Here is a 15,451-nt window from a genome sequence, read left to right on the forward strand (position 1 = left end):
TTGGTAAAAATACCTAAAATATTACAGAATCACAGAATCATCAATGTTAGAAAAGACCTTTCAGATCATGCAGTCCAATCATTGCCCCAGCCCCACTGTAATTGCCTCAAACCATATTCCCAAATGCCATATCCCAGTGCCTCTGGAACACATCCAGACATGGTGACCCCACCGCCTTCCTGGGCAACATACTCCAATGCATGAGCACTCTTTCCGTGAGAAAAGTTTTTCAAATATCTAATCTGAACCTCCCCTGGTGCAACTTCAGGCCATTTCCTCTTGTCCTTTCATTAGAGATATGGTAGAAGAGACCGAGCCCCATCTTGCTAACTCCTTTCAGGGATTTGTAGAGAGCAATTAGGTACCCCCAAACCAACTTTTCTGCAGATTAAACACCCCCAGCTCCCTCAGCCATTCCTCTAAAGGTGTTTTCTAGAGCCTCCCCCAGCTTCATTGCCCAGTTGCTGCAAAACTCTCTGCCTCTCAAGGGGGTGGGAATCTGAGCACTCACCACTTGTAAAACTGCCAGGGCAGACTTACCCCAGCTCGTGCTGGGGAGCAAACACAACTACAGCATTCTGCTGCTGAAAAATCCCCCTACAGACTCACTGAGACAGGCATGTTGTGTTTGTTCCCTTTCCCAAATGGCAGATTGGAAAATAATTGCCATAATTACAAAATCGTGAGCACAGGATAAGGAAGACAGTCAGGTCATGTAATCCGTCCCCTGCCAAATTAAAGATCTGCTGCAGCTGGATTAATCCCATTCTGTGCTTTGCTGGCCTGATTTTCACTGATTTTTTTTTTGACCGGACTACTTTAGTATGTGCAGTTTAGGAAGGGATTTGAGATACTGGGCAGAAAACAAATGTAGTGCTGATCAAGTCCTCACTCTTTTAGCAATTCTTTCAACATTGCTGAACACAAAATACAGTTCAGTGTGTTCAAGATCACATAGCAAATGCAATATATGCAAGCAATTATGTAGTGATTTACCAAAAAAAAGAGGCTTGGATGTTAATTTTTTTATATTTTCCTATTACTAGCATCTAATTCCCAGTGTTGAGTTGACAAATCTTTCCTTACTCTCACAAATGCTCAGAATGTACCTATTTGGGAGTGGGGGAAGGATGGACAAAAAAATTGAATGAGATTAGCAGCTAATCCTTAATGACTAAATTTCATGTCTGTGTAATTGATTTTTGATGTGCTGACCTGCAGCAGTTGATTGGAAGTGGGAAAGAGATCAGCTCTACATTTTGACTAGGTGTTGTTCAAAATAAAAATAGGATGCTGAAATGAAATTGCAGTAATCCTAATTCTCAATTCTAAAAATTTAATAGAGGTACTTGTGGTAATTAGCTGAAGTTAAGCACATCTTAGTGCTGAAACCTTGCCTGAGATAGGTTTTCTGAGATAGGTTTTCTTGCATCATGTTTATGCAAATCAAAACAATGCTTTATCTAGAAACACCTCAACATTTAATTGTCTGGTGTTAGTTCCTGTAACAATAATCACATATCCATTTAGCTCTTTTAAATGAAAATCACTATGAGATTATCACAGGTTGAGTGGACTGAAAATGAAATTTGAAAACGAGGGAGAAAGCATAGAATTTATTTGCATCTCATTTATTCTAATTCATCTTTACAAATTGTTTAGTGAACGAAGCAGAGCAAGTGTGTTGGAATGCTGTGGGGAGCAGGTGGCACACAGTGACACAGAGCAGGGCACTGCTGCAGAGCTGACAGAGCACCAGGGCCACCTCCTGGAGCCCCAGTTCACAATCAGTGTGACTGGAGGGGTGGGCATTCTTTGTGATTCACCTCCTGCCTGAGTACTTCACCTCACAGTACTCTGGGGAATATTTGCTGGAGCCCACACCTCTGTGCTTCTTAAAGGGGGCTTATAAAAAGATGGGGAGAGACTTTGTTTTAGGGTCTTTTGTGATAGGGCAAGGTGTGGCAGCTTTATCTAAAAGAGGGTAGATTTAAAGTAGTGATATAGAAGCTTTTTATGGTGATGTGGTTGAGGCACTGGCCCAGAGCAGTGGTAGGGGCCCCATTCCTGGAAGCATTGAGGGTGAGGTTGGCAGGGCTCTGCACAGCCTGGTCCAGCTGAAGATGTCCCTGCTCAGTGCAGAGGGGCTGTTCTGGGTGATTCACAGGTGACTCCCAACCCAAAGTGTTGGCTGGTTGTATGAGCCCTCAGGCAGTGGTGCTGCCTGAGCCCAGGCTCTGCCCTCGCTGCTTTAGGCACATCCCAGCCACACCTGTTGGAATCTGCACACCTGCCTGGGCACATTTCAGCAACCTGAGAAAGGAACTGCACCTTTATCTTACCCCACTCACTGTCTGCTGCTGTGTGATGCACCACACTTCAGTGTCTGGCTGTAGTTTCAGATAAAGTCCTGCTGAGATTGCTGTCTGAAGAGTTTTGATTATGGAGCAGCACCCTGGAAGTGATTCCTGTGGCCAAACCTTTCCAGGGCACAAAGGGCTCGTCCCTACGGCCACTTCAGCCGCAGCCAAGGGAAAACCAGATTAGTGAACAAAAGAGAAAGTCAAGTAATGTGCAGTTGTGATACTTGGGACTGCTCTCAGTGTTCTCAGGGTGGGAATTATCAGCCTGTTTGGGTTCCTATATAATTAAGATGATACTGCAATTACAGTCTCTGGTTTTACTCATTTTACAAATGCAAATGAAGGTACTGAATTATCCAAGCAGGTGATGTTTGTGTGTGCATCTCCAAGTGATATTTGTGTGTGTGCATGGCTCTTGTGTGTAATATCATTTTTAAAAAACTAATAATTTTGTTTTCTATGGCAAAACCAAATAACTGTTAAAATGTTTTTGAGAAAAGAGAGGATACCTGCAGTCAGACTTTTCTTTGTGCAGATTGCTATTGCAGTTACTGTAATGCAGGGAACAAAACCCAGAAATCCTGACTGATTTATGAAGCTTCAGAAGTTACAAAAAACCTAAACAAACAAAACCCCCAAAGCTAAAATTCAGTTCATAATCTTTCTGAAAGACTTTGTTTTTTCTTTTTAGAAAATCTACTTACCCTTAAGAAATTGGACTATTTCAGTCATACACTAACCCTTTAATTCTACAGCTAAATGTTTTTGAGAGGTCAAAGCTCTCTTCTGCTCATGAAAAGGGTTTTTTTTTTAATGTATCTGCCATCAGGGTTGAGCCTACAAAACAAGAGTAACCAGCTGAGAAACTACTGATGCTGAGTTTGGCTTCCCTGGCTTTATTTTCATTGCAATGGGAAAGCAGAATATGACTTGTTTTGCCCCAAGGTGTTTTAAGAAAAATACTCTGTCTTTTCTGTGAATCACAGGGCAAGTTGTTGCTGGGATAACCTTTGGGAAAACCTACAGAAAAGAGCTTTTTTTTCCCTAGTAATTGCCCACTGAGGAAATGCAAACTGTTAAAGAGATTAATTTCATTAATGGAAAAAATTAGGATAATGAGCAATAATTTGAAATAATTATTTCTTTACAAACACGAAACTGTATTAATTTTAAATGTGTCTGTATAACTGAATTTCTACTGAGTTGGTTGGGGTGGGAATTGGGTTTACCCCTGCCAGTGAATATATCTCAGAATAATTTTTATATCCTCAAGAAAGACTCAGGGTTAATTTACATTTTGTTTGATGTACAGTTTCATTTTGGATAAGAGGAAATGTTGCATTATCAAAGCCACTGTAAAATATAAACTAAAGAACAAATTCCCAGAAATTGATGAATACTGTTAAAGTAGTCATTGCTCTGAAATTATATCTAATTTTAAAACTTCTACTATATTAATGACACATCTACAATTAAATTACTTAAGAAGCTATATCAAATTCCAGCATTAGCCTGAATTCTATAGCTTACCCCCCAGTAAATATATTTATATATCTCTCATTATAACACTCTCCCTAGAAGCCTCCCCATTTGGCATTCTTATTCCCCTTTGCCTCTGTTTTGCTCTTTTATTTTAAATAAATAAATAACTAAATCTGCCACTGAAACACTTCATGCTGTACTTTGAATGAAAATTATAACAAAAAAAGGGGGAGCGAGGGGAAGAAAAATATTTAACCTAATTATTTAGCACTTTTGTTTTCCACACTCGAAATCCATCTTTCCCAGCCAGTATGATCAGGATTTTTAAGCCCATCCCAAGTGAGGGGTCTATTGAATATTTGGAAAGTAAATGAAGAAAACAGTAAATGAATGATTTCTAAGCAGGGTGTTGCAATTATAGAAGTGGCTAAACCTCAATAAAGACATCAAAATTTCTTCTGTTGTTCTTAGAGCGATTGTAGGATGAAAGGCAAAAATTTATGGTGGAAGTAAAAAAACAAAAGAAAAATAGTATAAAATAGAAAAATAGAACAGGTAGAAAAATATTCCAGGCAAAATAATTTGTTTCTCTGCACTTTAAGACCTCAGTGTGGAGAATGTCTGTCTGTTCTGACCATAACATAAAAATAGAATAAGTAGAAAAATATTCCATGCAAAATAATTTGTTTCTCTGAACTTTAAGTCCTCGATGTGCAGAATGTCTGTCTGCTCTGAACATAATGGATTTTACTGTAGGATATCACCTCTCGTAGTGCAGTGAGATGGAAAATACCCCAGTAAGACCCCAAATTATTTCAATATATACCACCAGATAGAAGGCAAAAGCCAGTTGACAGGAGCCCTACACTTCTCACAGGATTTCCCTGTTTTACACCACAAACCACATAAAACAATGATGCACTAACAAGCCAACCAGCATTATAATTGCCATCTTAACCACCATGTCCATCCTCCTCCTTCCTATCTCCCCTATAATCCTTACCATCATCTAAGAAATATAGGATTACCTAAACTGAAGGCCTTCAAGGCCTTAAACAAGAGTTAAACCCTGTTAATTTCTGCTAAAGTCCGCAGGCCATTACCCTGCATCCCCTAAATGCAGCTCAGGTGCTTTAATTAAGCTAGGACCTTCCAATTTACTAGGCAGATGGGCTTTGATGCCATGATACCACAAAGGCATCCCCTTTCCCCGCTGTAAGCTGGGTGTGCCCAGCTCTGGCTGAGCTCAGCCTCCTTCCCTGGCGCAGGTGCACGGCAGGAACTTGCTGTCCATCGACTACGACCGCAACATCCGCACTGAGAAGATCTACGACGACCACCGCAAGTTCACCCTGCGCATCATCTACGACCAGCTGGGCCGGCCCTTCCTCTGGCTGCCCAGCAGCGGCCTGGCCGCCGTCAACGTCTCCTACTTCCTCAACGGGCGCCTGGCCGGGCTGCAGCGCGGGGCCATGAGCGAGAGGACCGACATCGACAAGCAGGGCAGGATCGTGTCGCGCATGTTCGCCGACGGCAAAGTGTGGAGCTACACCTACCTGGAAAACGTAGGTGGTGTTGTGTGATTGTGTTCTCAGGGGTCCCAGGGTGAGGGAAGAGATGGGAATCTTGACTCTGTGTTTCGGAAGGCTGATTTATTATTTTTTGATAGATATTATATTAAAAGAAAATGATATGTTAAAACTATACTAAAAGAATAGAAGATTTCATCAGAAGGCTAGGAATGGAATGGAATGGAATGGAATGGAATGGAATGGAATGGAATGGAATGATGATAAAATCTTGTGACTGCTCACAGCCTCGACACAGGTGGCTGTCATTGGTCATTAAGTAAAAACAATTTCACATTCTGGGTAAGCAATTCTCCAAATCACATTCCAAAGCAGCAAAACATGGAGAAGCTGAGGAGGAGAAAAGATCCTAACGAAAGGATTTTTCAGAAAATATGTCTGTGACAGTGTCACCTCCTGGCATGAGCTGGAAGGACACAAAGTTCTGTTTGGCTTCATGGCACATAAATCACACACACCCGCTAGCTAAGATTTGGTGTATGCCAGCTGTTAGTCATCCCTGGTCTCAAAATTCCTTATTTTGGTGTATCCCAGCTCTTAACCATCCCTGGTCTCAAAATTCCTTATTTTTCATTTAGTCAGCTGAATATGACTAATTCTTAATGGGAAATATTTTGTTCATGGTTGCTGTCTTTTGATATTTTCCTGCCATAGAATGGCAGTAAATTAACACAATGTATTGTGCTTGATTAAGCCCAAAAATGCATGACTAAACCTGACAAAAGGTTCATGTAGAAATAGGTAATTCATCTCTAATTGTTACTTATTAAATGAAAGTATGGTTGTGCATACTTAGCCTAATTAGCACACTTCAGTCATAAAAGTGTCTTAAATACTGCAAAACTGCATATTGTTTTTCCTTTCCCTTCTTGTTGTTCCAAGTTAACCACAGCTGATGTTCTCTGCTTAGTTTCTCACATGTTTCACAGTAACAGTTGTGAATTACAACTTCTGGCAGAAAGATAAATCAAGTTATTTATCTAACTCCTCTGCATCCCTCAGGAAAAAAAAGGAAAATAAAAAAAAGTCCTCCTACAGGGAGGACAGCTCACAGGTTGCTAACCTACAATTTCTCTGGAGTGTCAGCCTATTGATTTCCAAGGAGCAGATCCTCTCATCTGGCAACCTGACAATATTCCTGAGCAGCTCTGTGCCCCTGACTAATGTATCTGATTCTCTTTGTACTCATTTTACATTAGTGCCTCTCCAGTAAACTTTTCTTCAGCTCCCTCTCTCGGGCCACATGCTGATAGCTTTGTTGTTGTTTCCCCTGCAGTCGATGGTGCTGCTGCTGCAGAGCCAGCGCCAGTACATCTTCGAGTTCGACTCCTCGGAGCGCCTGCACGCCGTCACCATGCCCAGCGTGGCCCGGCACAGCATGTCCACCCACACCTCCGTGGGCTACATCAGGAACATCTACAACCCCCCCGAGAGCAACGCCTCCGTCATTTTTGATTACAGCGACGATGGCAGGATTCTGAAAACATCGTTTTTAGGTACCGGCCGGCAAGTCTTCTACAAGTATGGAAAGCTGTCGAAGCTGTCTGAAATTGTTTATGACAGCACGGCGGTTACTTTTGGGTACGACGAAACTACAGGTGTCTTAAAAATGGTGAATTTGCAAAGTGGAGGGTTTTCTTGTACAATTCGCTATAGGAAAATTGGTCCTCTTGTTGACAAACAAATCTACAGGTTCTCTGAAGAAGGAATGGTCAATGCAAGGTTTGATTATACATATCATGACAACAGCTTCCGAATCGCAAGCATCAAACCCATCATTAGTGAGACGCCTCTTCCAGTTGACCTTTACCGTTACGATGAGATTTCTGGCAAAGTCGAGCATTTTGGCAAATTTGGAGTTATTTATTACGATATTAACCAAATTATCACCACGGCGGTTATGACACTGAGCAAGCACTTTGACACCCATGGGCGCATTAAGGAAGTGCAGTACGAAATGTTCCGGTCCCTGATGTACTGGATGACCGTGCAGTACGACAGCATGGGAAGGGTGACCAAAAGAGAGCTCAAACTCGGTCCCTATGCCAACACCACCAAGTACACCTATGACTATGATGGAGATGGGCAGCTGCAGAGCGTGGCAGTCAACGACAGGCCCACGTGGCGCTACAGCTACGACCTGAACGGGAACCTGCACCTCCTGAATCCTGGGAACAGCGTCCGACTGATGCCGCTGCGCTACGACCTCAGGGACAGGATCACGCGCCTGGGTGACATCCCCTACAAGATTGATGATGATGGGTTCCTGTGGCAGCGGGGTGCAGATGTGTTTGAGTACAACTCCAAAGGGCTCCTGACCAGAGCTTACAACAAAGCCAATGGGTGGAGTGTTCAGTACCGCTACGACGGACTGGGCCGAAGGGCTTCCTGCAAGACCAACCTGGGGCATCATCTGCAGTACTTTTATGCTGATCTTCACAATCCAACAAGGGTAACTCATGTCTACAATCATTCCAACTCTGAAATTACCTCTTTGTACTACGATCTGCAAGGGCACCTCTTTGCAATGGAGAGCAGCAATGGGGAAGAGTATTACGTGGCCTCTGATAACACAGGCACTCCGTTAGCTGTGTTCAGCATCAATGGCCTCATGATCAAGCAGCTCCAGTACACGGCCTATGGGGAGATCTATTATGACTCCAACCCTGATTTCCAGCTGGTCATTGGGTTCCATGGAGGGCTCTATGATCCTTTAACCAAACTCGTGCATTTTACCCAAAGGGACTACGATGTCCTGGCTGGGCGCTGGACATCTCCTGATTACACCATGTGGAAAAATATTGGCAAAGAACCCTCTCCTTTCAATCTGTACATGTTCAAGAGTAACAACCCTCTCAGCAATGAACTGGATCTAAAGAATTATGTAACAGGTGAGACTTCTTCACATTTATAATGCATAACACTACAGCTTGGAAGCTGATTTGGGAAGGAAACCCAGCTTCTCCTTACGAGCCCTTTGCTCAATCCTCACATCAAGTTCGGGCCATTTTCTTCTTTTGGCTACGAAAAGAAGTGGCTATTTCTGATTCCTTGGTACTGCTCTTCCCTGAACAAAGGGCTCTGAGAGAGAAGCCATGATGAATTATGAAGGGAAAAAATAAATATAAGTTTGTGTGAATAGAAAATTTCAGCACAGCCATAGTGCTCTTCCTGTTGAACTACTACCAGTACTAGTAAAAAGAAGTGTTCATTCTAACTCTGTACCAAGAAAAGTGAAGTCATGTATAGGAATCACTGGCAGGTGGGTTCAGAATCACAAACCAGAACTGTTCAGATCTTTTTCTTTCAGGACTACTTTCAAAATTAACTACAGTCTGAGCTCATGGGCACATTAAGAATTAGCACCAAGAATGGATTTAATTAGGCCTCTTTTCCCCATTTAACTTTTAATATGCAAACAGTCTTTAGTCTTTAAAATTAAATCCTTGATGTTTTTTAAGATTATTTCATCCTGAAAGACTAATAAATGTTATGGATTTTGTAGAGCCGAGAAACAAAAGTAGTTTTGATCACATATGTTAGAATTGGGTAAAACTTGTAACCCTTTCTTAATTAGGAATAATTTTTCACTTAGTAACATCACACAGTACTTGAACTAGCTGCTGGCAGTTTCTAAAAGGAAAGGTAATTAATATGTCCTCAGGAAAAGCTTTTTTTTTCAGAATTGAATACGCAGTACACAATAATTAGAGTAGTGATACCATTTTTAAAAGGAATTATCTTAATTTTAGCAGTAATTTGAATTTCAAGAAAAGTGTGCACTTCCTTCAAAGAAAATCACAGCATGTTTCATTAGTACATTGCAACCTAATAGTAGGTGTAACACACCAGAGGTTCTAGTGGAGCAACTTTGCAATTAGGAAATAATGTGATTTGTATCTGATAGTGTGAAAATACTGGTGACTAAAATTACCTTGTTCTCATAAATTCAACAAAAGTCCTATTTTCATCCACTACCTTTTGATTTTCAACATCATCTTATTATGCTTTTCTACATTCTGAAATTGTATTTATTTAATCTATCCACTGGATGAAATTGAATAAGATAAATTGCATTTAGGGACAACACATACCTTTTAGTCTGTAAAAATACTTCATCAGTGATGCAAATATTTTTTGCTGTAGGACTGAACAGATTATCTTAGACAAGAAGTGATTATGGTGACACCTTTGTTGTCATAGTTAAAAAAAAAAAAGAGAGAACAAAACAGAACACCAAAAACTCTTTCCCTGCAGTCCATTCTTACTGTTAACCCCTGACACAGGAGTTAATTCACAGGTTTTGCTGAAAACAAATTCCTGTAACAAATGCAGTGCTGCAAAGCACATTAGCTCAGCAAAATAGAAACTGTTTTGTATATAGGTCCTGCTCTGGTTTCTGTGGAATTGGAGCAGCTGAAGTGAATTGTTCAGGAGATACCATTTTACCATAAAATAAAATTGAAGCCTTATGAGGAGCAGTAACCCTGTGCTGTCCAAGGGTTCATGAAAAATACAGGAGGCACTGTGTGATGGGAGATGGTACAGATACCTCATAGAGGCAGAGTATTTTACTACTTATTTTAGAGTCAAAATGGCTAAGAAAAAAAAGACTTTTGGGGAAGACAGGCTTTGCAACAGCTCAGCTCACAGAAGTGGAGCCAGTGTAGGCCAGCGAGGAGAGATGGCCACTGGGGAAGACAGGAGAGATTTTTAAGCAAAAATTATCATGAATTTAGGAAACAGGAAATGTAAAATGCGGTGATGGATTCTTTTTTTGTTAAATGAGTTATCATTTGGATAACTAAAATACATAATTAGTTCTTAATACCTGCAGAGTGAGAATTACTGTTATTAACTTAGTTTCTTAGCTTTTACAGCTAGATCTGAGGATAGAGTTTTTGTGGTTGATCCCACATCTGGAACTTGCTGAGGCTCACCTCAGAGCTGAGCTGTAACACTCTCACACAGCTCCTACTTTCCCTGGAGGGATGGGGAGGATATTTTTGTTGCCTAAATTTAGACATGTGATTTACAAATCTAGCTTCTCACTGCTTTTAATGGAGCCTCCTGAGACCTGATGACAGCTGATGGAAGTAGGACATAGAAGAGAAGCCATATCTTTCCCCAAAGGACTTTTGCAGATGTTTTTAGAGTGTTAACCTAATAATATATCATTATACAATACAATTTATAGGTTACATATAGTAGCCATATCAGAAGGTGTCAGAGATGGAACAAGTACTGTATACTGTGAAATATTTGGATAATTCATGTGCTCTAATGGAAAATAATTAAAGAGCTGGTATATCCCTGATGATTTATTTAGGGTAAATTTAATGCAGTGTTTCCTGTACCTTTTCATAGTGGATTGCTACAGTACTGTAAAGTTCCACACAATAATATAAATTGTGACTTCAGTTCCTACTTGAAATTGAGGATGTCAAAGATGGATTTCCTAATTTTCTTATTTTCTCTATTTGTTAAACACAAGTATTACTCACTTAACTGCTTTCTTTCAATTTTCAGATGTCAAGAGCTGGTTGGTGATGTTTGGATTTCAGCTTAGCAACATCATTCCTGGTTTCCCTAGAGCAAAAATGTACTTTGTGTCACCACCATACGAGCTGTCTGAGAGTCAAGCGTGTGAAAATGGACAGGTAGGCAGAAAGATTAAATTACTTTTTTTTTTATAAATTTGCCCCACTCTAAGGATAGAATCACTGGCTCTTCTGTAGTTACCGCAGAAGGCCAAGCATTTAATTCAGTGTAAAGTGAAGTGAGTATAGCTACATTTTATACTAATGAACATATGCCTTTCTTGCCAGCCTTCGTTGTTATCATAATTACAGTGTCATTAGTTTGTCTTTTATTGAGTTATTCCTTGATTAACAAGTTGTAACTCGATTAACTTGATTAGCAATGACAAAGGGAGACTTTGTCAGGGTAATTTATCATCTGTTGTACCTTTGGTAAAACCATCCTAATAATGTGTTCCAATAAACTTAGGTTGGTACTTGTTTTACTGGTAAAAAAGGGTTCTACTTCTCACCCTGCAAGAGGTTTTCTTACCATTTTTTGTCATTTTTCTAGTTAGAGGTTTTGATTTGCTATTCCATTTAACCTCAGTTACAGTGTTCGTACTTGTCAGGTTAATGGTGAACAGTATATGGGTTTAACTTTCATTATAAATTCCAGCCCATTTAATAAACTTCAGGAGAGTACTAGTCCAATTCCAATTTTACTCTTTGCTAGGCTTATTTCATCTTTGTGGTAATACAACAAAAATAATCATATAAACCTAAACATACCACTTTCCCAGGCTTCCAAGTCATTTGAGAGTCTAAACCCCCTCTTCAGGAATTGCTTTGGTGCTTTTGGGCCCAAATTTCATCTATTTACAAAAAAGCTTATATTCATAAGTCTTTTAGTTATATTTACTGGTTGAAATCTCTGGGAAAAGTGTCCACGAGTTAAATGCCACCTTTTAAATATATTGATTCTATTTGTTTTCAGCTCTGATTAAAATTGTGCCAGACTTGGGCCTTTCTTACTCTTCTACTGGGCATTATATGATTGGCCAAAATTGAAATGTGTAGTGCATATATGCTACTGAGAATGATAAGTATTTTATTTGGTCTTACAGATGGCAAAATGATTTGCTGAATGAGTATTTACTTGATTCTGAACAAGATGTGGATGGTGGGATGAATGGATGGATGGATGGATGGATGGATGGATGGATGGATGGATGGATGGATGGATCTATGGAATCATGGATGGATGCATGGAGGGAGGGATGGATGGATGGATGGATGGATGGATGGATGGATGGATGGATGGATGGATGGATGGATGGATGGATGGATGGATGGATGGAATCGTGGATGGATGGATGGATGGATGGATGGATGGATGGATGGATGGATGGAGGGAGGGATGGATGGATGGATGGATGGATGGATGGATGGATGGATGGAATGATGGATCGATGGAATCGTGGATGGATGGAATCGTGGATGGATGGATGGAGGGAGGGATGGATGGATGGAATGATGGATCGATGGAATCATGGATGGATGGAATCGTGGATGGATGGAATCGTGGGTGGATGGATGGATGGAATGATGGATGGATGGATGGATGGATGGATGGATGGATGGATGGATGGATGGATGGATGGATGGATGGATGGATGGATGGAATGATGGATCGATGGAATCATGGATGGATGGAATCGTGGATGGATGGATGGATGGAGGGAGGGATGGATGGATGGAATGATGGATCGATGGAATCATGGATGGATGGAATCATGGATGGATGGAATCGTGGGTGGATGGATGGATGGATGGATGGATGGATGGATGGATGGATGGATGGATGGAATGATGGATCGATGGATGGATGGAATAATGTATAAAATGATGGATGGATGGATGGATGGATGGATGGATGGATGGATGGATGGATGGATGGATGGATGGATGGATGGATGGATGGATGGATGGATAACTGAGGGTGGTCTTTCAAAGTGTAGAATTTTTCTCTGCATGTCTTTCCTTTAAAAAAGCAAAGCTCTTTATTGGTCTCTGAAATGAGTATGTTCAGACCTGCATCTTCTTTGGTGTTTTTTTTTGTTCTGTTCTGCTTTCCCCAGCTAATTACAGGAGTGCAGCAGACGACAGAACGACACAACCAGGCTTTCATGGCTCTGGAGGGACAGGTCATATCTAAACGATTACATGCCAAAATTAGAGAAAAAGCAGGCCACTGGTTTGCCACAAGCACTCCCATCGTGGGGAAAGGAATCATGTTTGCCGTGAAGGAAGGCCGTGTCACCACCGGTGTTTCCAGCATCGCCACGGACGACAGCAGGAAGATCGCCTCGGTCCTGAACGGCGCTCACTACCTGGAGAAGATGCACTACAGCATCGAGGGCAAGGACACCCACTACTTTGTGAAGGTGGGCTCGGCCGACAGCGACCTGGTCACCCTGGCCATGACCAGCGGGAGGAAGGTGCTGGACAGCGGCATCAACGTCACCGTGTCGCAGCCCACGCTCCTCGTCAGCGGCAGGACTCGAAGGTTTACGAACGTTGAGTTCCAGCATTCCACACTGCTGATCAACATCCGCTACGGGCTGAGCGCCGACACGCTGGACGAGGAGAAGGCCAGGGTGCTGGAGCAGGCTCGGCAGCGAGCCCTGGCCGCAGCCTGGGCCAAGGAGCAGCAGAAGGCGCGGGACGGACGCGAGGGCAGCCGCGTATGGACAGACGGAGAGAGGCAGCAGCTCCTCAGCACGGGAAGGGTTCAAGGTTACGAGGGATATTATGTCCTGCCCGTGGAGCAGTACCCAGAGCTAGCAGACAGTAGCAGCAACATCCAGTTTTTAAGACAGAATGAAATGGGAAAGAGGTAACAAATTAACCTGCTGTCATCCTTTGCTGGATGAATCAGTAGTCATAACTGTTATCTCCTCTCCTAAGGAGATGAAGACCTAAATGGGGGCACTAGGCTGAGCTACTCTGGGATAGTAAGTGGCAAAAAAGCTCATATTTTTTGAGTTAAATGCTACTGTTCAAGTGATTAAAAACCACATCCTGAAGTGGACTAAAGCCAGACTGAAAACTCTTAACCGTACAAATTAAAAAGTACCCCTGAAATATTACCCACTTGTTCTGGGTCTAAAGAAAAACAAAAAGAAGGCCTCGTATTGTATTACCTCACTCCATTCACACGTGAGCAAACTAAGAAATCCAAGTGGGCCACTTTCACTAACCAGCTGATGAAACACAGATGATTCAGACTGCTTGTTTGATAAATATCCAAGAGGTTTTCATTTAAAGCAAAATACAGATGCATTTAAAACATGACTTTGGGGTGATTTGTGTGTAGCGAATGGAGGACAAATGAAATGCAAGTGAGAGCGCACTGGAAATAGGAAAGGAAAATATATTTAAAAGTAACAAAACCACACTTGCACTCTGACCCTCCACTTGTCTGGCCTGAAGCTTAACTTATTCAAAGAGGGCAGAGTGTAAAGTTACATTCAAAACGGTGGCTATAAATCACTACAGATAAATTTCATACTCTGTTTGTCTTTGAAGATTTCCATTGTGGACAGTATAACACAGTTACAGGGTGTAGTCTGTTTAGATTCAGTAGTTTGTTGGTATCAGTTCCAGTAGAGCTGTGGGCATTGTGTTACACTATTGCAAATGGGCACCACGTCAGATCACCCTGTACATACATCAGCCAGAAGGCACAATCACTGTTTCAGATTTAAAAATTATTAGTGTGTTTGTTTGGTCGAGAAACTGAGACAATCACATTACGGTCACCACAAAAAAAAAAAGAAAAAAAAAAAGTCTAATAAGAACTTTGGTACAAGAACTTTTTTGTAATATACATGTATGAATTGTTCATTGAGTTTTTATATTAATTTTAATTTGCTGCTAAGCAAAGACTAGAGACAGGCAAAGATAATTTATGGCAAAGTGTTTAAATTGTTTATACATAAATAAAGTCTCTAAAACTCCTGTGAATTAGTTGTCTTCCATTGCAAAATCTTGTAAAAGCGATTCTCTTGTCTGGCTGTTTCTAATGCACACAGCATTTTGTATGTGGAAATGACTTCCTGTGGTTCAATGGATCCTGCAGGGGGCTGCTCCTTTGATCTCTGGGTAAGCAAAGTCCTTCACATACATCACCCAAAAATCTGCTTAGGACACAGGAGAAAATTGGTAAATGCTTTAGGAATGCCCTCCCTCTCTGCACCTCATGGCTAGCAGTCCTCAAACTGCTGTGTTTCAGTTCTGGAATTAGTTTAATTGCACTGAAGTAACCTCTAAACAGTTTGAAAATGTAGTAACATAATATTAAGTGGAACATGCAAGGCTGTGCTGTGAGCCAGGAAGTCTCCATGAAATCTGTCTTCTTTGGGAGATTGCTTATTTCTACCACATTTAAAATGGGAGGTAAGATCAAAGAGCCTCTCCTAAGCAAACAGTCACT

General features: G+C 41.3%; 1 protein-coding gene across 1 annotated transcript in view; it reads left to right on the plus strand.

Moving 5' to 3' along the window:
• Window positions 1-14,982, plus strand: part of TENM2 (teneurin transmembrane protein 2) — a 619,525-nt gene extending 604,543 nt beyond the window's left edge. Inside the window, exons 29-32 of the mRNA XM_066560474.1 lie at window positions 5,114-5,410; window positions 6,711-8,325; window positions 10,964-11,094; window positions 13,095-14,982. Coding sequence (XP_066416571.1) covers window positions 5,114-5,410; window positions 6,711-8,325; window positions 10,964-11,094; window positions 13,095-13,856 — 2,805 coding nt within the window. The 3' untranslated portion in view covers window positions 13,857-14,982. The remainder of the gene's footprint in view (window positions 1-5,113; window positions 5,411-6,710; window positions 8,326-10,963; window positions 11,095-13,094) is intronic.
• The last annotated feature ends 469 nt before the right edge of the window (window positions 14,983-15,451 follow it).

Source organism: Molothrus aeneus, chromosome 15 (genome assembly GCF_037042795.1).
Source record: "Molothrus aeneus isolate 106 chromosome 15, BPBGC_Maene_1.0, whole genome shotgun sequence".
NCBI classification, from domain to species: domain Eukaryota; kingdom Metazoa; phylum Chordata; class Aves; order Passeriformes; family Icteridae; genus Molothrus; species Molothrus aeneus.